The 25,064-nt window shown below is 43.4% G+C and overlaps 1 protein-coding gene across 3 annotated transcripts in view; it reads left to right on the top strand.

The window, feature by feature from the left end:
- The window catches only part of MTRR (5-methyltetrahydrofolate-homocysteine methyltransferase reductase), an 877,206-nt gene that overhangs the window by 317,807 nt on the left and 534,335 nt on the right, over window positions 1-25,064 (top strand). For all 3 annotated transcript variants that reach the window (XM_044292703.1, XM_044292705.1, XM_044292704.1), the window contains 2 exons: window positions 17,468-17,590; window positions 24,835-24,988. In XM_044292703.1, coding sequence (XP_044148638.1) covers window positions 17,468-17,590; window positions 24,835-24,988 — 277 coding nt within the window. The remainder of the gene's footprint in view (window positions 1-17,467; window positions 17,591-24,834; window positions 24,989-25,064) is intronic.

Here is a 25,064-nt window from a genome sequence, read left to right as displayed (position 1 = left end):
AAAAAGCCATTTCTTGTTACCTTGCCTCACAAAAAGTGTAATATAGAGCAACCAAAAATCATATGTACCCTACACTAGTACCAACAAAACTTCCACCCTATACCGTAGTTTCTAAAATGGGGTCACTTTTTTGGAGTTTCTTCTCTAGGGGTGCATCAGGGGGGCTTCAAATGGGACATGGTGTCCAAAAAAAAAACTGTCTAGCAAAATCTGCCTTTCCAAAACCGTATAGCATTCCTTCCTTCTTTGTCCTATCGTGTGCCCGTACAGTGGTTTACGACCACATATGGGGTGTTTCTGTAAACTACAGAATCGGGGCCATAAATAATGAGTTTTGTTTGGCAGTTAACCCTTGCTTTGTAACTGGAAAAAAAAATAGTAAAATGGAAAATGTGCCCAAAAATTGAAATTCTGAAATGCCATCTCTATTTGACAGTAACTCTTGTGGAACACCTAAAGGGTTAACGACATTTGTAAAAACCAGTTTTGAATACCTTGAGGGGTGTAGTTTCTTAGATGGAGTCACTTTTATGGAGTTTTTACTCTAGGGGTGCATCAGGGGGGCTTCAAATGGGACATGGTGTAAAAAAAAAACCTGTCTAGCAAAATCTGCCTTTCAAAAACGTATGGTATTTCTTTCCTTCTGCGCCCTGCCGTGTGCCCGTACAGTGGCTTATGACCACATATGGGGTGTTTCTGTAAACTACAGAATCAGAGCCATAAATATTGAGTCTTGTTAGGCTGTTAACCCTTGCTTTGTAACTGGAAAAAAAATATTAAAATGGAAAATATGCCAAAAAAGTGAAATTTTGAAATTGTATCTGTATTTTCCATTAACTCTTGTGGAACACCTAAAGGGTTAACAAAGTTTGTAAAATCAGTTTTGAATACCTTTGAGGGGTGTAGTTTCTAGAATGGTGTCATTTTTGGGTGGTTTCTATTATATAAGCCTCACAAAGTGACTTCAGACCTGAACTGGTCCCTAAAAATTGGGTTTTTGTAAAGTTCAGAACAATTTCAAGATTTGCTTCCAAACTTCTAAGCCTTGTAACATCCCCAAAATATAAAATATCATTCCCAAAATGATGCAAACATGAAGTAGACATATGGGGAATGTAAAGTAATAAATATGTTTGGAGGTGTTACTATGTATTATAGAAGTAGAGAAATTGAAACTTGGAAATTTGCAATTTTTTTTAAAATTTTGGTAAATTTGCAATTTTTTTTATAAATAAATTTCTTTTTTTTTACTTCTTTTTACCAGTGTCATGAAGTACAATATGCGCCGAAAAAACAATCTCAGAATGGCCTGGATAAGTTAAAGCGTTTTAAAGTTATCATCACATAAAGTGACACTGGTCAGATTTGCAAAAAATGGCCTGGTCCTTAAGGTGAAAATGAGCTGGGTCCTTAAGGTGTTAATTGGCTTCTGTCACCCCACTAAAGTCTTTTTTTTTTTTGCTACTTATAATGCCTATACTGTGATATATCAATCTATAATGCTATTACTCATTTTGGTTCAGTAGTTAATTCAAAAAATGGACTTTTATAATATGAAAATTACCTGTCTACCAGCAAGTAGGGCGGCTACTTGCTGGTAGTAGCCGCATCCTCCTTTCATAAAGACGCCCCCTCCTCATGTTGATTGACAGGGCCAGCGAGTGCGCTCGTCCTCTGCTGGCCCTGTCTGCATTTAAAATCTGGCGCCTGCGCTGTACCTGTCTTCAGTCGGCGCAGGCGCACTGAGAGGAGGATGCTCGCTCGGCCGCTTCTTCCTCAGTGCGCCTGCGCCGGGTGTAGATGTGATATCATCGGCGCAGGCGCATTGAGGATGGAGCGGCCAAGCGAGTGTCCTTCCCTCAGTGCGCCTGCGCCGACTGAAGACAGGTACGGCACAGGCGCCAGATTTTGAATGCAGACAGGGCCAGCAGAGCACGAGCGCGTTCGCTGGCCCTGTCAATCAACATGATGAGGGGGCGTCTTTATGTAAGGAGGATGCGGCTGCTACCAGCAAGTAGCCGCCCTACTTACTGGTAGACAGGTAATTTGCATATTATAAAAGTCAATTTTTTTAATTAACTACTGAACCAAAATGAGTAATAGCATTATAGATTGATATATCGCAGTATAGGCATTATAAGTAGCCCAAAAAAAAAAAAAAAAGACTTTAGTGGGGTGACAGAAGCCTTTTAAGGTAAACATGTCAAATCAAGCCACATGTTGCCAGTCTCAAAGATCTCCTGTCACTCACTGTGGCGGGGACGTCCGTATGTCTCGGTATGTCCATAACATTTCACTTGCCCATTGGGCTGCAGATGGTTAGCCAAAGAAAAGTCCAGTTTGAAGTTCAGCTGTTTGTACTTAAATTCTTGAAAATTATCTGTAAACTGCACTCTTCGGTCAGATACAATGTGTAAAGGCAAACTATGTAACCAAAAAATGTGTTTTAGAAAAAAGTTGGCTAGGTGACTTGAGGAAAGAAGACTGTACAGAGGTAGCCAGTGGGCCATTTCAAAAGTCACCACCCAAATTACAGGAAGAAGGAAGATCAGTAATTTAGTCCATGGCTCTATGTTGCCACTGTGTTTTGGGTAATGTCAAAGGAAGCAAGAGTCCTGCAGGTTCTTGTTTACAAGTATTCTGGGCACAGATGGTACAGGAGACTGCATAATCCTTGATGTCCTTAGAGATTGTACGCTACTAGTAATGTTAAGACATCATACAAGCACATTTGCAGAGACTTGGGTGGCCAGTGGTGAACACAACCCAGAAGCCTTTCTTCTCTTGGGCATGGGGACATATGTCTTGCCAGGTGGGCTGTCCTTTAGCAGAACTGGAGTGACACATGATGGGGGCAGGATCGATGGTGTGCTGGGGATCCTCTATCCTGTCAACAGATTCAAATGAATGAGCGAGATCCATTTAAAAATGGAGTGCAAAATATAATTTGGTGAAGAATACTGACCAGCGGACTTGACAAGGTCTTAGACTTTGAGTATTTTGCAGATACATCTAGTTCTTATAGTCCGTATAGAACCACAGGGGAGAGTGAGGCTGCAGCTGGCATGGACCGCTAGTATAGCACTAACTCTAGATCGAACTGCCTAGGGACATTGGAGCGGTAGGGCGGACAAAATTGAGAATTGAGCGACAAACTGCCTCTAATAATTGCCAAAACCTAAGAACCCTTAGACCTATGGGATTGTGGCATTCCATAACTGTGGACAGCTCTTCTGGGTCGATTTGAATGCCATGGTTGGAGATTATATAGCCCGGGAACTGAAGTTTTCTTGAAAAGGCATTTTTTATTCTAGGCAAACAATATGTTATGCCTAAGACGTTAGGGAGCAGTATAGATGTGTTTGTGGTGAGAAATGAGATCTGTCTAGAAGACAGATGTCATCCAAGTAGACCACAAGGCAGGTGTTAAGCAGGTATCACTGCCTGAATGTTGTACAGACCAAAGGGCATAACAAGATACTAAAATGTAGTCCTCCTCTCCAACCTCATGAATACTTTGGTTACACGGAGTGTGTCAGAGTTCTGGAATCAGCAGGGGATACTTATTCTTCACTGTGATCTTATTTAGAGCATGGTAATCAATACATGGCTGAGGGGAAACATCTTCCTTTTTAACGCTCCCACAGGAGAGGCTGACTTCCAGATAAATCTGTTCATTAAGTTCTCCTTAATATAATCAGACATGGCCTGAATCTCAGGTAGTCACAGTGTGTAGACCTGGCCACATGGCTAATGTAGTGGCTGGGTTTCAGCTTCCTCTTTTTCAAAGACATCTGCGTAGCTGGCATAGGAAGGAGGCAGACCCCAAAAAACTTGTTTAACTTGTCTTTGGACAGGAAGCACAGAACCAAAGACTTCTCCAGGTACATGCTCAGTGGAGTGGTCTTGAAAGTTTGTGAACCCTGTATAAATTTGACCTAAAACTAATTGATATTTCCAAAGCCCTAAAAGTAGATAAAGATAACCAAATCAAATGAGTCAAAAATATTAGATTTGGTAATTTTGCTAATAATTTTAAGAACCGCTCCCAAGTTTTTTTTTTGTTTGTTTGTTTTTTCAGACTTGCATTTTGAATAGATATTAAACCTCCGTTACATTTTTAGAAGCTTATTGTATAAAGAAATTCACTTCATTTTCAGTTACTGCATCATGTGACTTAAGACTAATCATCCTGTCCTACTTATGTGTTAGCCATAAAACTAGCTTCTACACAGTAAAGGCAAATGGAAACTACAAGCAGGGACTGAAGGAAGATCATCATATGGTATATTCCTGACCCTCGGCAGCATTTCATTCATGCCAATACAACCCCCTTTTCCACATCAACATAGAATGCTTAGAATCACTAAGCTGCAAGGACCTTCAAAATAGGGGTCATGTGACTGAGTGGCATCATAAGGTCCTTTCAGGACAATGAGAATACAGACTGCTAGGGGGGAAATCAGTGGGTGGAAACAACATTATGGAGGAAATGCCCACCCTCATTTGACAGCAGTATTCTGGGACTTGTAGGCAAGACTGCAGCAACATGGGAAGGAATTTTGAAAGAGCAGCAGCCATTTTTAATGACTGTAGTACAGAGAAAAGACAGATAAAGATGGACCAGCACAGGAAAACCAGAAAGCAGGAGACTTGTGTAAGCAGGAGCAGGATGAAACAATAAGAACCGTTTTAAAATACTTGTAGAAATATCTTTAGGTTTAGAGGGGGGAAAAAAAGTCAGTTTGGAACAAATGCTTCAGCACTATTTTCATATCTGACGTGTCTGTTTATCTGGTATTAATTTTGAAACTCTTTGACTTATCTAAGCCATTTCTCATGACACATCATACTTCATGTTAGTGGTAAATTTGAGTTGATACGTTTTAACTTTATGAATAAAAAGAAATCCCAAATTTGCAAAACAACTTGGAAAAATGTGCTACTTTATGTTGGCATAAAGGGGTGTGTGGCTCACATAGTATGCTTGTATTGGGCCCTAAAATTCCTGATGGCAGCGGCAAAGCAGTGAGGAAAGGGCTGGTCACATAAAAGAGCAGAGTCTGGGTGCAATGAGAGCATCGGTGATCTCCATCTCTATCACCATCTAATATACCCTTAAGACATCACTTTAATCAGATGAGTTGCAGCTATTTGTCTATGCAAACAGCTTGATAGGGAGGTAGCTGGTAACAGAATCCTTTAGGACACAGTCAGTTTTCACCTTAAATTGGCAATGCTAATTTTGCAAATCTGATGTTACTTAGTGGTAATTACTTTGGAATTCTTTCACTTATTCAACTGATTCTGAGATTGTTTTATTTGTGACACATACATGATGCGTCATGTTAGTGGTAAATTTGAGTCAATGTTTTACCTTTTATTTTGAAATAGAAAACTTAAAAAAAAAAATAGCAATTTTGTAAATTTCCATTTCTCTGCTTTTAAGTGATACTTAATGTAACGGAATGCCTGGCACCCCGACCGGGTACCTCCGTCGATAGATGCTCCTAGTGCTTTCCGAGGACTCCAAGCACTCCACCTGACACCGTACGCACTGCAGACCCCACGAACCGCCGCAGCTTGGTTGGGGTCTCACCGTCCTCCACCCACGATGGACCCAAGCCCTTCCAGCTTCCAGTGGGGGAATCTCTCCTACATCCAGAGAGCAGGAACCATGAACAAGCTCTTACAAGAGCTTATACTGAGGGGAGTATTGTGATATAGCAATCCCCAAGAGTGTAGTTATCGTATTCCCCAAACATGAGCCAAAACGTCATGAAGGTATAAAAGCAGCAACACTTTATTGAGGGCTACCCACCCGTATTTATGCAGGTCCCCATCTGGTGGCCACGCCCCTAGGGGACCAGAAGGAAGGCTGTGACACAAGACAGATATGTAGCAATTCAGGATACACAGACACAACACATCCCCCCAATGCATCATGGTTTTCTCTTCTCTGCCCTGGAGACACCCGAGGAGCAATTCAATTGTCTCTCAGGACAAAGGGAAATCGCCAATACACATGTGGGGACAACAGGACAGGAATCAACATTTAAACACACAATGGGACAATAGAAACACACCTAGCATATTCCTCCCCCCTGTCTAGGAGATAATTGAGTCAATTTCTGTATCTACTCAACTATCTCCTAAGCTGAAAAGTTACACTTCTTATAAATTGTTACAACTTTGTGAGTTTACATTGTACATACATATAACTTATATCAATTTAACCAGTATAACTTGGGGACAAACCTATCCAAAATTCACTTGAATAGGTTCAGGGGTTTATAAGTTAGTAAAAGTATCTTAAAGGGCCGTAATCCTGAGGTAAACAGGCCTCTCCAAAACCCAGTGGCGAGGTTGGTTTCGCCACACTTAATAAAATAGTTAATTAACATTTACCATTTGTCCACTTTATCACTTTGTAAATGTCATTTTATTTGGCATTTAGAAGGCTTAGAATTATAGAAGCAATTTTTAAAAATTTCCAGGCCAGTCATTAAGTCACTTTGAGGGGTTTACGTGATAGAAATGTCTGCATTTTAGAAACTACACCTCTCATATTATTCAAAAATGATTTTCCAATCTTTTTTTAACCATTTAGATTTTCCACAAGAATTAAAATTTCACGTATTTTTGCAGATTTTCCAATTCTTTTAACCTGTAACACAGAATGAGTTAACCGCAAAACAAACCTCAATATTTATTACCATGATTCTGCAGTTTGCAAAAACACCCCATATGTGGTTGTAAACCACTGTGTAGGCACACTACAGGGCTCAGAAGAGAAGACGCACCATATGGCTTTTGGAAGGCAGTTTTTGCTGGAATGGTTTTCGGGCACCATGTCGCAATTGAAGGGACCCAGGGATATCACTAAAGTAGAAAGCCCAAAAAATGTATCCCACTTTTGGAAACTACATCCCTCAAGGAATTTTTTTGTGGGTACATTGAGTGCTTTAAACCCACAGGCATTTCATAGAATCTAGAAACACTTGGCTAAAATAAAAATGTTCCTGTAAAATGTTGCTTTATCCCCAGATTCTTTATTTTCACATAAGGTAACAGGACAAAAAAGATCACGAAATTTGTTCTATTTTCTCCTGAATACGGCAACACCCTGGTGTGGGCACACTGCAGGGTTCAGAAGAGAAAGAGCACCATATGTATTTAAGGCCTAGTTGGTGATTTTATACAGCACAAGCCAACAACTGCAGAGGCTCTGAGGTTATATAAAAAAAAGAAACCCCCAGGAAATGACTCCCTGTTGGTGACAGGCCCCTGCCACTGATTGAGCTAGCTACTGCACTGGTCCTTAACTCCCTTTAGGCCGTGCCATACATGTTTGGCGCTCATTAGTGATGGCCTTGCGGTTCGCCTGGTGGTCGGTTTGTGGCGAACTTTGCGCGTTTGCTATCCGCCGAACATGCAAACATATGGCAATGTCCGCGCACGCCATTTGTTTTTGCATTGCGCCGAACTTTGACCCATGACACATCCATCAAGTGGGACAGGACAGCCACTTGAGACTTTCAGCACATGGAAACACCCCCAACCCTATAACGGAACCCGATCTGGCAGCCATTTTACATTAGGTGTTTTGCCAGTGTAGGGAGAGGTTGCATTTTGGAGCAGGGATAGGCTGTTAGGAACTTAGGGACACCAAACGCTAGCTAATAGGGCCACAAAAGTCCTTTTAAGGAGTGGTAACGTTTTGCTATCGATAGGTGTGATACATAGAGGGGTGTGATATACTTACAATATACTTTCTAACATTACTGCTTGAGGGCGATATACCAGCTTCAACTAACAAACTGATTGAGGCCTGCAATATATAAGCTTCCACAAATACTGCTCTACTCTAGGGACTTTGGCACAGGTTCATTTTTAAAATGACAGGCAGAGGAAGAGGCAGGGGTGGTAGGGGTCGGGCAGGTGCACCAGGCCGGAACCTAAGTGGGAAGTTGGAGAAGGTGCATGCGATTGTGTCAAAGGATGCACCAGAGTTGGTTGAGTGGCTCTCCCAGCCTTCCACTTCTGCACCCTCCTCATCCTCTGTATCTGCACCCTCCTCACTCTCTGCTGTGTGCACCCCCAAATATACCACCACCATAGCCACTCCACTCGAGTCAGAGGAATTATTTTCCCATTCATTCCTAGACCTTGCAGATGAGCAGCCATTCTTGGCATCAGATGAGGAAGAGCAGGTAGCAACGGCCGCTACCCAGCGGTCTGACGACAGTACCCAGATTAGCCCAATGAGGGTGGTCCCCGCTGTTGCTGCCTACTCCGAGATCTCTAATGTAAGTGGTGGTGAAGGTGACGATGATGACGTGTTGATGGACGTCACGTGGGTGCCCACAAGAGAGGAAGAGGAGGGGAGTTGAGAGGGAGAGACGGAGCAGCAGATAAGGAGGAGAAGCATGCAGAACTTGCAATGCACAGGAGGCAAAAAGCAGACTGCATATGTATCTGGAGCGAGCCATCCACCCAGGGCCGTCTTTAATATTGGTTGGACCCTGGGCAAGAATTTACTTGGGCCCCCTGGATCCCGCCCTCCCCACCCGCCCGCACTTTGCTGTACTTGCTATACAGCAGCACTTACCTGTCACGTCCAGGGCCTCCAAGTGATGTCTCCTCTCTGTCATCATCTTCTCTTTTATCTTCTCCACTCGGTCCGGACACTTCTCTCAGCCGCCTCGTCTCTGCAGAGTGTGACACACAGACATCTTAGCTTCCTCACATTCTATCATTATCCCCCAACTGGAGTCCCCACAGTGTTATCCTGCTGCTTTCTGTGCCCCCCCCCTCCCCCCAGGAGTGTAGCTATAGGGGGTGCAGAGGTTGCAGTCGCTACTGGGCCCAGGAGCATGAAGGGGCCCAAGGACACTTGTGCCGCATAAGAAGACACGCAAAGCACTGAGAGAAGGGGGGTCCAAGCTGAACTCTTGCACCGGAGCCCATGAGCCTTTAGTTACGCCCCCCCCCCCCAATACCCCCAAATACTATCCTGAAGAAACATTACTGCCCCCATAGTAATAGTGCTCCTCATAGTCCCACCAATAGTAATTCCCTTCTAGAATGCCCTCATTAGTAACACTGCCCCAACCGTGATAATGCTCCTCAACAATGCCCCCATTATTAGAAGAGCCTTCCCATATTATTAATACCCTCACAGAGTCCCTAGTAGAAGCAAGGCCCCCTATTGTTCCCCCAGTGGTAATAAAGCTCCCTACAGACCCCTCAGTGGTAATAAGGCCGCCATAGTGCGGTTAGTAGAAATAAGGCAGATCTATAGGACCCTCCTATATAGCCCCCAGTAGTAATAAGACCGCCTATAATGTCCCCTGGACCTGCAGTGCCCCCTGCAGTTATACTCCTCCCTCCACCATACAGTCCCATGTAAATAACACCACCTCCTCCCCAGCCGCCTCCAACGCACAATCCAATGTAAACATCACCCCCTAAGGCTACTTTCACACTTGCGTTCGTGCGGATCTGTCCTGTACTTGTACAGGACGGATCTGCACCGATAATACAAACGAATGCATCCGTTCAGGACCGATCCGTTTGTATTAGATTTGAATTTCTAAGGCTACTTTCACACTTGCGTTCAGAGCGGATCCGTCTGGTATCTGCACAGACGGATCCGCTCCTATAATGCAGACGATGGGATCCGTTCAGAACGGATCCATCTGCATTATAGTTTAGAAAAAATTCTAAGTGTCAAAGTTGCTCAGATGGATCCGTCCAGACTTTACATTGGATACGTTGAAAGTCAATGGGGGACGGATCCGTTTGAAAATTGAGCCATATTGTGTCGACTTCAAACGGATCCGTCCCCATTGACTTGCATTGTAAGTCTGGACGGATCCGTTTGCCTCCACACGGCCAGGCGGACACCGAACGCTGCAAGCATCATTCAGGTGTCCGTCTGCTGAGCGGAGCGGAGGCTGAACGGTGCAAGACTGATGCATTCTGAGCGTTCGGGGCCACTTGTGAGAGCCTTCAAACGGAACTCACAAACGGAGCCCCGAACTCTAGTGTGAAAGTAGCCTAAGTCCCAATACGGATCCACCCTGACTTACATTGAAAGTCAATGGGGGGACGGATCCGCTTACAATTGCACCATTTTGTGTCAATGCAAAGGGATCCGTCCCCATTTACTTACATTGTAAGTCAGGACGGATCCGTTTGGCTCCGCAAGGCCATACGGACACAAAAACGCTGCTTGCAGCATTTTGGGGTCCGCCTCCAAAATGGAACGGAGGGCCGTACGGAGCTGAACGAATGCATTCTGAATGGATCCGCATCCATTCAGAATGCATTGGGGTTAAACTGATGCATTTGGGGCCGCTTGTGAGAGCCTTGAAATGGATCTCACAAGCGGAGCCCCAAACGCAAGTGTGAACGTAGCCAAAACATTAAGTCCCATGTACATAAGCATCATTCCCCCCCCCCCCATCCACTTTCCACATACAGTCCCATGTCAATAACATCCCTCCCTTCAGCCCTAACATACATCCCAGTTAAATAACTACAACTCCCAGCATTGCTCTGCCTCTCCCTTCACTTACCTCTCCAGTCCTGATATACAGACATCAGCATTAGGCTCCTAGTACTCCTCTTCACTCCAGTCGAATCCTGCACTGGTCACATGATGGTGACATCATCCAGGTCATCCTATCACAGCCTGTTTTGCCGATCACATGACCTGTGATGTCACCAAAGGTCCTTCGCCTCTTCACAGTGTATTAGATTCAATTGTATTGCCGTTCTGTGTACGGCAATACAGTTGTATCTAGCAGGCAGGCAGGACATTCGGGGCCTGGGAAAAAACATCCGGGGCCCAGGCCCCGAATGTTTTAACCTTGCGATGCCCACTAGTGAATGGGAGTCGGGAAACAGAGCTCTCATGGGCCCCCAGGAGCAACTGGGCCCGGGGCAGCTGCCCCTTTTGCCCTGCGGCAAAGACGGCCCTGCATCCACCATGCACGGTCACATCTTGCGCTCCCAGGACGCCGACACATGGTTCCGCAGTGTGGGCTTTTTTTTATGTGTCAGCTGCTGACAATAGTTTTGCCATCTGCAGCCTGTGCTGTCAACGCATAAGTTGTGGTAAGCCCAACACTCACCTAGGGACGACCGCCTTAAAAAGGCACCTGGCCTCCCATCACCGAGCCCAGTGGGACCAACGCCGTCAGAACCCACAAAGCCACACTCCACGTCCTGCCTCTTCTCCTCTCTCCTCCCGTTTATCCTCTATTCCACCTTCAACTGTGCCGTCGGCGCGTTCATCTGGAACAAGGCAGGCTTCCGTGGCCCAAATGTTCTAGCGTAAAAAATGATGACGCTGGATAATCCTCTTGCCCAACGACTGACCGCTGTCTTGTCGGAACTGCTGGCCTGCCAACTACTGCCATATAAATTGGTGGACTCTGAGGCCTTTAGAAAATTTGTAACCATTGGCACACCGCAATGGAAGGTCCATGGAAGGAAATCTTTCTTCCAGAAGGGCATCCCTGAACTATATGGCCATGTTCAGCGGCAAGTTATTATATCACTACAACACAGTGTCGGTGACAAGATACATCTGACCACAGACACGTGGTGTAGCAAACATGGGCAGGGAAGGTACATAACTTTTACTGCCCACTGGGTGAACCTTCTGATGGCCATCAAGTATGTAACCCGTGGCACCTGTGTGGATTTGGTGTTACCGCCACAGATTGCTTGCAGGCCGGCCTCTTCTCCTCCTCCTACTCCAGCCCCCGTCTCCTCCTGGGCTGACTCTCCTCCTTTTCCACTGCTACCGCCTTTTCCACTGCACACCCCCTAAGTTCCCCAAAACCTATTCGATGTGCCAGCTGAGACGTTGCCATGCTATGCTGAAGCTGTTGTGTCTGGAAGCCAAGAGCCACATCGGTCCTGCACTGCTTTTAGCTCTGCGGTCACAGGCCGATCAGTGTCTAAACCCCCTCAACTTGACAGTTGGTAAAGTGGTGTGCGACAATGGTGCCAATCTGCTGAGCGCACTGAAACAGGGCAAAATGACACACGTGCCGTGCATGGCACACATCCTGAACTTAGTCGTGCAGCGATTCGTTGCCAAATACCCCAGAATCCAGGACGTCTTGCGGCAGGCCAGGGAAATCTCTGGCCATTTTAGGAGATTCTACATGGCCATGGCTCGCCTTGCTGATGTTCAGCGGCGACACCACTTGCCCGTCAGACGTCTGATTTGTGACTGCCCGACCTGCTGGAACTCCTCCTTGTATATGCTTGATAGGCTGCTCCAGCAGAAACGTGGTGTCAATGAATACCTGTACAAACTCTACGACAGGTTCTGGGGAGCTTGGTTTCTTTTTACCGCGCCAATGGCTGCTCATGCGCGATGCATGCAGACTTCTGCGGCCATTTGATGAGATCACCAAACTGGTCAGTCGCAGCCAGGGCACCATCAGGGACATCGTACCTTGCACCTTTCTTTCGAGGAGCAGGGGCTGGAAGATGAGGAAGTTGCACTGCTGGAGTAGCCCCCCTGGGAATTCATTCATCTGAGACAAGTCAGCAGGAGTCTGAAGAGGAGTCAGCGGAGGATGGTGTCTGGGGGGAGGAGGAGAACCAAGAAGAGCAGGCTTTACATTTTTCTGGGATCCCTGGTGTTGTCCGTGGCAGGGGGGAGGAGACAAAATTCTCCAGGGCGATGAGCAGGAGTCAGGGCGCTCCACCGCTTCCAATTTAGTGCAAATGGGGGCCTTCATGCTCCAATGTTTAAAGAGGGACCCCCGTATAAAAAGTATAAAGGTCAAGGATTATTACTGGGTGGCAACCCTACTTAAACCCCCGGTACAAACAGAAAATGACGGACATGTTACCAGCATCACAGAGGGCTGTCGGAATGCAGCATTTCCAGGCCTTGCTGCGAGAGATGCTGCATTCTGCTGTTGCAGTCACTGGCAGAGGAATTTCCACCATTTCAGGAAATCGAGGAGATTGGCTGAGCGTGGAGGAATCTAACAGCCTCCTTGATTTCTCTTGATTCAGGGTTGATAGGGTTAATGACCACTTCCCATTTCTCTGCTGTTGCTCAGTGGTCATCACTTCTACCCTTTATAGTCTCACCCCACTTTCTGACTACGCAGTTGATGGCTTAATTTGGGTTTGGCTGAGCCGGTGTGAGATCCTCTCTGGTTTTCCTGTTCTTCCATCTTTACAGAAGTAAATTGTCACGTTTGTTTGTTTTTGTTATGTTCCCTGTTGTTGTATCTGGGCCTGAGACAGAGACTTCCATTCATCTATCTGGGGAGGAATGGGTTGTCTCTGGTCCTATACTTATTCCAGTGCCTTATAGGGAAAATCGGGCCTAGGTCTATTCATATTGATGGGTAGTCAGGGCCCGGATTAGGGTTGTCTTGGAGGTGACCTGGTTCTTCCCTAGTTTCCAGACCCAGTTACTGTTCCCCTTCCCTCCTGTGTTCAGTCTGGAGTTTCCTTCCCACACTGATCGTGACATTCACAGAATCCAAAGTTCTTTGCTGTCAGGTGAATGCCTATTGCCTAATTTTTGGGGCCTGTACTGGCCGACAGTTACATTTTTATCTTGTGACCGCCTAATGAACCTCCAGCAGCAGAATCCAAAGTTCTTTGCTGTCATTACCTGTAACATAGTACATAAGGCCGAAAAAAGACCTTTGTCCATCCAGTTCGGCCTGTCATCCTGCAAGTTGATCCAGAGGAAGGCAAAAAAAAACAAAAAAACTGTGAGGTATAAGCCAATTTTCCCCACTTTAGGGGAATAAAAAATTCCTCCCGCCTTCAATCAGGCAATCAGAATAACTCCCTGGATCAACGACCCCTCTCTAGTGGCTATAGCCTGTAATATTATTACACTCCAGAAATACATCCAGGCCCCTCTTGGATTCCTTTATTGTACTCACCATCACCACCTCCTCAGGCAGAGAGTTCCATAGTCTCACTGCTCTTACCGTAAAGAATCTTCTTCTATGTTTGTGAACAAACCTTCTTTCCTCCAGACGCAGATGATGTCCCCTCGTCACAGTCACAGTCCTGGAGATAAATAGATGATGGGATAGATCTCTGTTCTGACCCCTGATATATTTATACATAGTAATTAGATCTCCCCTCAGTCATCTGAGGTGAATGCCTATTGCCTAATTTTTGGGGCCTGTACTGTCCGACAGTTACATACTGTATTTTTCACCCTTTAAGACACACCTGCCCATAAGACACAGGTTTTTGAGGAGGAAAATAAGAAAAAAGATATTTTGAACCAAAAGGTGTGCTTTTGGTGGGTTTTGAACTAATGGTGATCTGTGAAGGACACTGTTATGGGGATCTGTGGATGACACTGTTATGGGGGATCTGTGGATCACACTGTTATGGGGGATCTGTGGATGACACTGTTATGGGGGATCTGTGGATGACACTGTTATGGGGGATCTGTGGATGACACTGTTATGGGGGATCTGTGGATGACACTGTTATGGGGGGATCTGTGGATGACACTGTTATGGGGGGATCTGTGGATGACACTGTTATGGGGGGATCTGTGGATGGCACTGTTATGGGGGATCTGTGGATGACACTGTTATGCGGGATCTGTGGATGACCCTTTTATGGGGGATCTGTGGATGACCCTTTTATGGGGATCTCTGGATGACCCTGTTATGGGGGATCTGTGGATGACACACTGTTATGGAGGTGATCTGTGGATGATACTGTTATGGGGATCTGTGGATGACATTGTTATAAAGGGATCTGTGGATGGCACATATATATAGCATCTTATGCTATATATGTGTCATCCACAGATCCCCCCCCCATAACAGTGTCCCCCAATACACTGGGCCCATCCTCTCTCAGCAGTATTCATATGTAAACTGTAATCCTTAACATCATCCTAACTTTACTTGAAGTAGCACTATCCCGTGTACTACTAGTTACTATCAAGCTCCCGTACCATAGAAGGCAGAGCGGCCGGCAGCGTAAAGTCACTTACTCAGCCACTTCATTAATGAAGGAGACGGAGCAGGCGCGTGACATGAGTGAGTGACGTTACAGCTGCCGGCCGCTCTGCCTGCTACGGGAGCTTGATAGTAAGTAGTAGTAGACGGGATAGCGCTACTGTAACTAAAGTTAAGAAGAGGTTAAGGATTACAATTTACATATGAGTACTGCTGTGAGCGGTGGGGCCCGGTGTAAGAGTACAGTGACTGTGCAGGGCCCCGCCGCAATTTCAACAGTTGCCGGCCTCCAGCCCCTCCTCCCTCTCCCTGATACATCACCGTGCTGTGCAGCATCGCAGCCGGCAATGTATCAGTGTTAGCTATGTAAAAATGGCAGCATTTGCCCCATAAGACGCACTGCCATTTCCCCCCACTTTTGGGATGAAAAATTGTGTCTTATGGGGCGAAAAATGGGGTATTTATCCTGTGACTGCCTAATGTACCTCCAGCCACAGAATCCAAAGTTCTTTGCTTTTAGGTGAATGCCCATTTCCAAATTTTTGGGGCCTGTACTGGCCGACAGTTTCATATTTATCCTGTGACCACCTAATGTACCTACAGCCACAGAATCCAAAGTTCTTTGCTGTCAGGTCAATGCTTATTGTCTAATTTTTGGGCCTGTACTGGCCAAGAATTGCATATTTATCCTGTGACCGCCTAATGTACCTCCAGCCACAGGCTCCAAAGTTCTTTGCTGTCAGGGGAATGCCTATTGCCTAATTTTTGGGGCCTGTACTGGCGGACAGTTACAGTTTTTTATCTCTAGTGACATAATCACACCCTTGTCTCACTCCTCTGCCTCTCATTATGGTGGCGTATGAACCGCATTCACCCCATAAGGACCTTTTAATGTCACAGAGTGTCATGTGACTGTGCCCCTCACCCTGTACCGTGCCCCCTTATACCATGCATTTTGCCCTTTTACCACACCCTGTGCAGTGCCTCTAGTCATTCCCTTTACTGTGCCCTCTTATATCCTTTTATCTGGTCACTGTATGGCGGTGTTATCCGGTCAATGTATGGCAGTGGTATCTAATAACTGTATGGCCATAACTGTATACCTTTCCCTGCCATCCTTTTATTTAAGGGTAGGGCTAATATATTTATATTATTTAGATTCTAGTGTACTATACTGTGCCCTGTATTTCCCAGTAGAAAATGATCCTTGGGAAACACAGTCCTCATCCCTGACCACCAGGACCAGGTAGCACTCTGTCAGTACATGGCGGCCTCCCCTCTCCACCACGCTGCTCCGCTGTGTATTGGTGCTTATTTTGACACTAGAGCTGGGTTGACATCCTGTTTTTGCCATCCATTTAATGCATACCAAAAATGTATGCGTTAACAGATGCCTCAGACTGATGCCATACAGTGGCGTCTGTTCACTATACAGTTCCATGGTAGAAAAAAAAATTACGTTAACGTATCCATTTTTTTAATTACACTCTGCAGGATACAAAAACGTGCATTGGTATACATCAAACCAATAGGAAATAAAAAATGTCTAGGCTCCAGCAGGGCACATTTTTGAAAGTTTCCCTTTTAAGACGCATAAAAATGGCCCCTGATTAAAATACATATTTTTTGTGGGAATTTTTGCCAATGATAACCCTCTGGTATATCACTGTCCATGTTGTGGGACTATTTGTGTATTTCTAGTAAGTGTTTGCTGGCTGCAAATATGACCTGAAGGTTTTTCAGGTTCGCCTGCCATTACAGTGAATGGGGCCCGCCGCGATCATTTAATCACGAACGCACGTTCGCAAATCTTCCTGGCCGATGTTTTTTCACACATTCATTTGTTTTTGTGTTTTTTTACCACTAAAAAGCCATACCACACAGAATGCCACCAAAACATATCAGTCACAAAAAACATGTCCTGCAAAACGCACAGAATATGCAACTAAAACCTGTGTGTATTCTTTTTAGACAATTCCTTTTTGTTGAAATGTTTTCCCGGACAATAAAGTGAACATAGGGTGTCCTTCTGTTAGATCTCTGAAGGGATCAGGTGTAATCTGTAAGGAAGCCTGGAAGCAAATATGCTGTTACACTAAGGCCGAATGCGGGCTGTGAGCGGTCCGTGGAACCGCGGCCTGGATTCCTGCTGAGAGTAGGAGCGCACGGCGTCATTGGTTGCTATGACGCTGTGCGCTCCCTGCTGCCGCCACAGTACAGTAATACACTGGTATTCGGCCTAAGTAAAATTCACTGGATTTTTATTTTTGCTGGGTACTCCAGTATGAGAGCTTTTATAGAGGAGACTACTGAATGGGGACACATTTTTATTTTATACTGCTCCCTGTATGACATTAATGAGTCTTGCATAACATCTTTAACTCAGAATTATGTAATACAGTATTATTTTGTTGCTTGCAGTACGAAATTGTCAGTGGATGCCATCAAACAATCTGACTTTGCTTTCATTGCAGGAAATTGATTCAAGTTTTCTGCATCCTGAAGTTGAGATTTTCACAGTTCCCATCAAACAAGCTAAGAGGCTCACTGCAAAAGATTCTGTGAAAACTACTTTAAAGCTGGAGCTTGACATTTCAGTAATTATCATCAAATTTTGCATAGCAGACATGTTTTAACTATAAGTTATGTTGTTCACTATAGTGCATTAATATAATTGAGCCTTTTACAGTATTTGTAAATGTATAGGGCTTTCACATCTTACAGCTTTTTATAAGGCTTATTTGGCATGTGGATATCATAGAGGTGGGTCTTTTCTGGATGTTCTCTATAGCAAAGTACCGCCTCTTCATTTGGTGGGTGCAGTCATAGTAACATACTGCAGTTTGTAAGGCTGAAAAAAAGACATATTGTACATACTGTAAGCCAATTTTCCACATTGTGGGAGAAAAAATTCCTTCCCAACTTCAGTCAGGCAATCAGAATAACTCCCAACATCAATGACCCTTCTCTAGAATTCTACTAACTATAACCTGTAATATTACTACACTCCAGAAATACTTCCAAGCCCCTCTTAAATTATTTAACTGAATGTACCATCACCACCTCCTCTGGCAGGGAGGTTCCATAATCTCACTGCTATTACAGTAAAGAATCCTCTTCTATGTTTGTGCACAAACCTTCTTTCCTCTAGACGTAAAGAATGTCCCCTCTTCACCGTCATTGGTATGAATAGATCATGTAAGAGATCTCTGTACTGATCCTTGATATATTTATACATAGTCATTAGATCTCCCGTCGGTTGTCTTTTTTTTTTTTTTTAACTAAATAACCCTAATTTTTATAATCTTTCTGGGTACTGTAGTCCACCCATTACTGTTATTTCGCTAGTTGACCTCCTCTGAACCCTCAATAGCTCTGCTCTGTCTGTCTTGTTCATAGGAACCCAGGATTGTGCACAATACTCCATGTACGGTTTGACTAGTGATTTGTACAGTGGCAGGACTATGTTCTATTTACATGCATCTATGCCCCTTTTGATACATTCCTTAATCTTATTGGCCTTGGCAGCAGCTTCCTGACACTAGTTTCTACAGTTAGGTTTGCTGTACACTAAAATTCCAAAATCCTTTTCCATGTAATAGTAAGGGCTCATGCACACGACCGTATGTATTTTGCAGTCTGCAAAAATGGATCCACAAAAAATGCGGATGACGTCGCTGTGAATTCCGTATTTTTCGGAACGGAATAGCTGTCCCCTATTAGAGCAGTACTATCCTTGTTCGTAATGCGGACAATAATAGGACATGTTCTATATTTTTGTGGAATGGACATACTGAAATGGAATGCACACAGAGTAACTTCTGTTTTTTTTGCAGACCCATTGAAATTAATGGTTCTGCATATGGTCTGCAAAAAAAGCAATGGACAAGGAAAGAAAATACCCAGTGAGCCCTTACCCAGTTTTTTACCATTTAGTATGTACTGGTGACTTGCATTATTCCTTCCCATGTGCATTACCTTACATTTATCAATGTTAAACCAGCCACTTCTCTGCCCAAGCCTCCAATTTATCCAGATCCATCTGTAGCAGTATACTGTCCTATTCCGTGTTAATTACTTTACACAGTTCAGTATTGTCAGAAAAAAATGATTTTACAGTGCAACCCCTCTACAATATCATTAATAAATATATTGAACAGAATAGGGCCCACTTTGGTACTCCACTAATGATGGTGACCCAATCTGAGTAAGAACCGTTAATACCCATTGTCTGTTTTCTATCACTGAGCCAGTTATTTACCCCCAGTCCAAGTATTCTCATGTACCAACCTTTTATGTGGCACAGTATCAAATCCTTTGGAGAAGTCAAGATATATGACATCCATTGACTCACCCCAGTGAAGTCTAGAACTTTGACATGAAGCCATGCTGACACAGCATTATATAAATATTTTAATTTAGATACTCCAGGGTAGCATCTATTAGAAAACCTTAAAACCATTTACCCACAACAGGCCTACCGGCCTATAGTTTCTGTGCTCTTTATTTTCACCCATTTTTTGAATATTGGCACCACATTTGCTGAGTGCCAATCCTGTGGCATAGACCCTGTAATTGTGAAGTATTTAAATATCAGAAATAATGGTATTTCTATGACATTACATAATTCTCTTAGGATATGGTGTGTATGCTACCTGGACCCGGTGATTTGTCAATTTAATCTTTTTAAGATGCTGCTCACCTTCTTCTTAGGTCAGACAGGTCACTTTTAATGGGGAGTTTACTTTGACACTCTGCATTTCATCTGACAGTTCATTTTCATCAGTGAATACAATAGAGAAAAAAATGACTTAATTGATCTGCTTTCTCCTCATTGATCTCTACATCTCTTTCTCATGACTCTTTAAAGGGCCAACACTTTCAGGTTTAAACTTTTTACCATTTATATAATTTAAGAACATTTTAGGGTTGGTTTTGCTTTCTTTGGCAAAGAGCCTCTCTGTCTCTAGCCTGGCTGCTTTTATCCTTTACGTATTCCAATTTTTTCCTTATAGTTTTTCAAGGCTTTCTTGCCAACTTCCTGTTTTAGTGATCTAAATGCTTTATTTTTGTGATTTAGTGGGAATGCGAAAGTTTGGGCAACCTTGTAATCGTCATGATTTTCCTGTATAAATCGTTGGTTGTTACGATAAAAAATGTCAGTTAAATATATCATATAGGAGACACGCACAGTGATATTTGAGAAGTGAAATGAAGTTTATTGGATTTACAGAAAGTGTGCTAAAATTGTTTAAACAAAATTAGGCAGGTGCATACATTTGGGCACCACAAAAAAGAAATCAATATTTAGTATATCCTCCTTTTGCAGAAATTACATCCTCTAAACGCTTCCTGTAGGTTCCAATGAGAGTCTGGATTCTGGTTGAAGGTATTTTGGACCATTCCTCTTTACAAAACATCTTTAGTTCATTCAGGTTTGATGGCTTCCAAGCATGGACAGCTCTCTTTAAGTCACACCACAGATTTTCAATTATATTCAGGTCTGGGGGCTGAGATGGCCATTCCAGAACATTGTACTTGTTCCTCTGCATAAATGCCTTAGTGGATTTTGAGCAGTGTTTAGGGTCGTTGTCTTGTTGAAAGATCCAGTCCCGGTGCAGCTTCAGCTTTGTCACTGATTCCTGGACATTGGTCTCCAGAATCTGCTGATACTGAGTGGAATCCATGCGTTCCTCAACTTTGACAAGATTCCCAGTCCCTGCACTGGCCCCACAGCCCCACAGCATGATGGAACCACCATCATATTTTACTGTAGGTAGCAGGCGTTTTTCTTGGAATGCTGTGTTCTTTTTTCTCCATGCATAACGCCCCTTTGTTATGGCCAAATGAAGCTGGCTTGTCCAAATGTGCTTTAGCCCACCTCAAGAGGCACTTTTTGTGCTGTGGGCGGAGAAAAGGCTTCCTCTGCATCACTCTTGCATACAGCATCTCCTTGTGTAAAGTGCGCCGAATGGTTGAACGATGCACAGTGACTCCATCTGCAGCAAGATGATGTTGTAGGTCTTTGGTGCTGGTCTGTGGGTTGACTCTGACTGTTCTCACCATTCGTCGCTTCTGTCTATCCGAGATTTTTCTTGGTCTGCCACTTCGAGCCTTAACTTGAACTGAGCCTGTGGTCTTCCATTTCCTCAATATGTTCCTAACTGTGGAAACAGACAGCTGAAATCTCTGAGACAGCTTTCTGTATCCTTCCCCTAAACCATGATGGTGAACAATCTTTGTCTTCAGGTCATTTGAGAGTTGTTTTGAGACCCCCATGTTGCTACTTTTCAGAGAAAATTAAGAGGACGGAAACTTACAATTGACCCCCTTAAATACTCTCTCATAATTGGATTCACCTGTGTATGTAGGTGAGGGGTCACTCAGCTTACCAAGCCAATTTGAGTTCCAATAATTAGTTCTAAAGGTTTTGGAATCAATAAAATGACAACAGTGCCCAAATTTATGAACCTGCCTAATTTTGTTTAAACAATTATAGCACACTTTCTGTAAATCCAATAAACTTCATTTCACTTCTCAAATATCACTGTGTGTGTCTCCTATATGATATATTTAACTGATATTTTTTTATCGTAACAACCAACGATTTATACAGGAAAATAATGACGATTAACAAGATTGCCCAAACTTTCGCATCCTACTGTATTTATCCCTACATTTCTAGTTATCTACTTTGGTTTTCTTTTGTTCCTCATCCTTTTAATCCAATACTGTATGTACTGTACGAGTTTAGAATCCTTTTAAAAATATCCCATTTTGTAGCTGGATTTTTAATTTTGAGGACATTGTCCTATTTAGTGGGGCTAATTGCCTCTCTTAGATGGTCAAATTTTGCTTTTTGGAAGTTCAGCGTTTTTGTGCCTCCCTGAAGAAACACTTTTTTGAATGACAATTGGAAGGTTATAATTTTATGGTCACTATTTCCCTGGTGCCCTCCAACCTGCATACCTGTTGTTCTGTCAGGTCTGTTGGTTAATACTATGTCCCGTGTGGCTGTCCCTCTAGTAGGATCCTTAAAGGGGTTTTGCCACTTTAGCAAATAGCATTTTATGCAGAGAAAGTTTCCATGGTTACGACCACCCTGCAGTCCAGCAGCATGGCTGCGTTTGTACACTATAGAAAAAAAGCACCAGCTTACTTGAGCTCCCACGGTCCCGGCCACCAGAGAGGCTGACATTTTTTCTTAGTGTGCAAGCATGAGCACCACTGCTGGATTATAGGTTGGTTGTAACTATGTATACGAGCAGTGTATAATGTTATGGGAAAATGAATCAAGGAGACAATAGCATAACAGTATATTAGTAAGTGTCTTGTATTAACTTTCTCTACATGATAAATGGATGCAGACAGCACACACATAACATTTGTGTGCTTTCCATATTTTTTGTGGCCCAATAGAAATGAATGGGTCCGCATTTGGTCCATAAAAAATGCAAACCGAAAATATGTTTGTGTGCATGAGGCCTAAGTACATATGTACATAGATCTCAGTCACTGATAGTTGACAGAGGGCAGTCTTAAAAGGGTTCAGTCACTTTAACAAGTGGCATTTATCATGTAGAGAAAGTTAACACTTACAAATGTATTGTTATTATCCATATTGCCTGCGTCGCTGGCATGGTTCCTTTTTCTATCACATTATACACAGCTCGTTTCCATAGTTACAACCACCCTGTAATTCAGCAGTGGTGGTTGTGCTTGCACACTATAAAAAAAAAATGCTGGCCTCTCTGGTGGCCAGGACCGTGGTGGGAGCTCACATAAGCTGGTACTTATTTCTATAGTGTACAAGTACAGCCATGCTGCTGGACTGCAGGGTGGTTGTAACCATGGAAACTTTCTCAGCATAATAAATGCTGAAGGGGCTAAGTAGTTGGGAAAGGTAATTGTCTTTGGTTATTGACACAAACCTGTTTCCTTTGAGATCCACAGGTTTCAGTTTCCCAATCCTTATCTGGGTAGTTGAAGTCCCCCCATAATAATAACCTAGTTATGATTTGCCGCCACATCTATTTCCCTTAGTACTAGATTTTCTGTGGACTCTGTTATATTACATGGCTTATAACAAAACCCTATCAGTATTTTAGTATTGTTTTTGCCTCCATATATGTCTACCCACAGTGAATCCACATGTTGATTTCCCTCACTTATATTGTCCTGGAGTGTGAGCTTTAAGCAGGACTTTACATATAGGCAAACACCTCTCCCTCTTCATTTTATACAATCTGGTCTGTCCATTTATTACATGACTGAGCTGATCTTGCATGTCTATAGGAGTTTGGGAAGAATAGCTGTCAGATGAATGAGCTTTGTGATTCGATTTGAAGACAGATTAAATCTACCTAAATTAAAAGTGCTCTGATTGCCTAAAAAAGTCTTTCACTCTCTCGCTCTCCTTGCTTCTCCTGACACTTTTTAAACAGATATGAGATGCAGGCACATTAGTAAATTAGTGGCATACAAGGTCGACCTTTATTTTAACAGTGTACAATAAATTAATAGCAACAGTGGATATTACATTTATGAGGCGCTTTTCCTTAAAGGGATTTTCTGGGTCCAGAGCTGGACCCGGACCTATCCCCTTTTTCACCCAGGCAACCCTGCTGCTCCGATGCCCTTGCCCTGTGCTATATTGTGCAGGGCAAGGGCTGTTTGTTTATATTTTTTACACTGCTAGGCGGAGGCTTCCGCTTAGCAGTGTTGCTGGTGATTTCACCTACACTTAGGGGGCGGGCTTTAGCTCTGCCCTAGCCTGCCTCCAACAATATGATATTAATGACTTATCCTGAGGATAGATTATCATTATCTTTTCCAGGATAACCCTTTTAAATAACCTATTGCCTGGTAGGGTTGATCATGCTGATTAAAATGATAACTTGTTTATCTTTTTAGACTGCAACGTTGTGGAAATACGAGGATTTTTATCTTTATGCAAATCTGACACCAAGCATCGGTGGGATGGACTGTAGCCCTAGTGCCAATTACACTACCCCTTATCTTTTGATTAATTTAATATCCCTGTATTTTTGTGCCTGCCCTGTGACTCACTAATCATCACTGGTGGTCCAACATTAATATCTTACATGGAGTCATTGGTGTCAGGAATGCATGATTTTGATAACATGCTGTGGGTTATATGTATGTAATCATTGGTGGCAGTGGAGCCTCTGCAGAGGGGAGCTAGCATTGGATGGGGAAGAGAGAATATTTACCTTTTCACTGTGCCAGCAGCTGCACTCCTCTGCTTTGTGTGAAGCTGCTGACACCTTGCTAGTCTATGCATACATATAAGCCACAGCACATTATCAAAATCATGCATTCCTAGGAGAATGCATGATTTTTATAAAACACAATGATACCAATGATTCAGTGTTATTATAAGATATTACCGCTGGACCACCAATTATCATTAGTGAGCCACAGAGCAGACACAAGAAGACAGGTTTATTAGCCCTGTCATTCAAACGGGAGGAGAGAGTGTAAGTGTGCACTAGGGGGCATAGCTGTAATGGTGCTTAAAACGCTACAGCCTGCCCCTTGGTGCTCCAACTGCCTGAATTGCATAAAGATAAAAATCCACATATCTCCGCGCTGCAATCTACAAAGATAAATAGGGCATAGTTTTAATCAGCATGATCAACTACCAGGTAATATTCCTGGTTTAATAGATCATGCTGACAGAGTCTCTTTAAATCCTATAATTTCCTAATTTCCAATATCTGGAATTGTCTGGCATAATAGATTATTTAATAGACATAGAAAAGTGTGCATGTCAAATGATTGTTAAAATCTGGTTGTAAATATGTATTTTTCCTTCAAGAACACTACAATCGACTTCCAGCCTGGGGATTCCTTTGGCATAATTTGTCCAAATCCTCCTGATGAAGTGACAGATCTTGTTAACAAGCTTGGATTGTCTGATAAGAAAGATTGTCAGGTCTTCCTGACAGTTAAATCCGAAATAAAAGGAAGAGGTATGGCAGTCATCTTCTTTATATGTTGTTTTATAATAGAAGGTTTGCAATGTTTATAATCTTCATGCATCACTTT

The sequence above is a fragment of the Bufo gargarizans genome, chromosome 5 (assembly GCF_014858855.1).
Source record: "Bufo gargarizans isolate SCDJY-AF-19 chromosome 5, ASM1485885v1, whole genome shotgun sequence".
Classification (NCBI taxonomy): domain Eukaryota; kingdom Metazoa; phylum Chordata; class Amphibia; order Anura; family Bufonidae; genus Bufo; species Bufo gargarizans.
The sequence above is the reverse complement of the archived record's forward strand: the minus strand, read 5'-3'. Positions and strand labels throughout refer to the sequence as shown.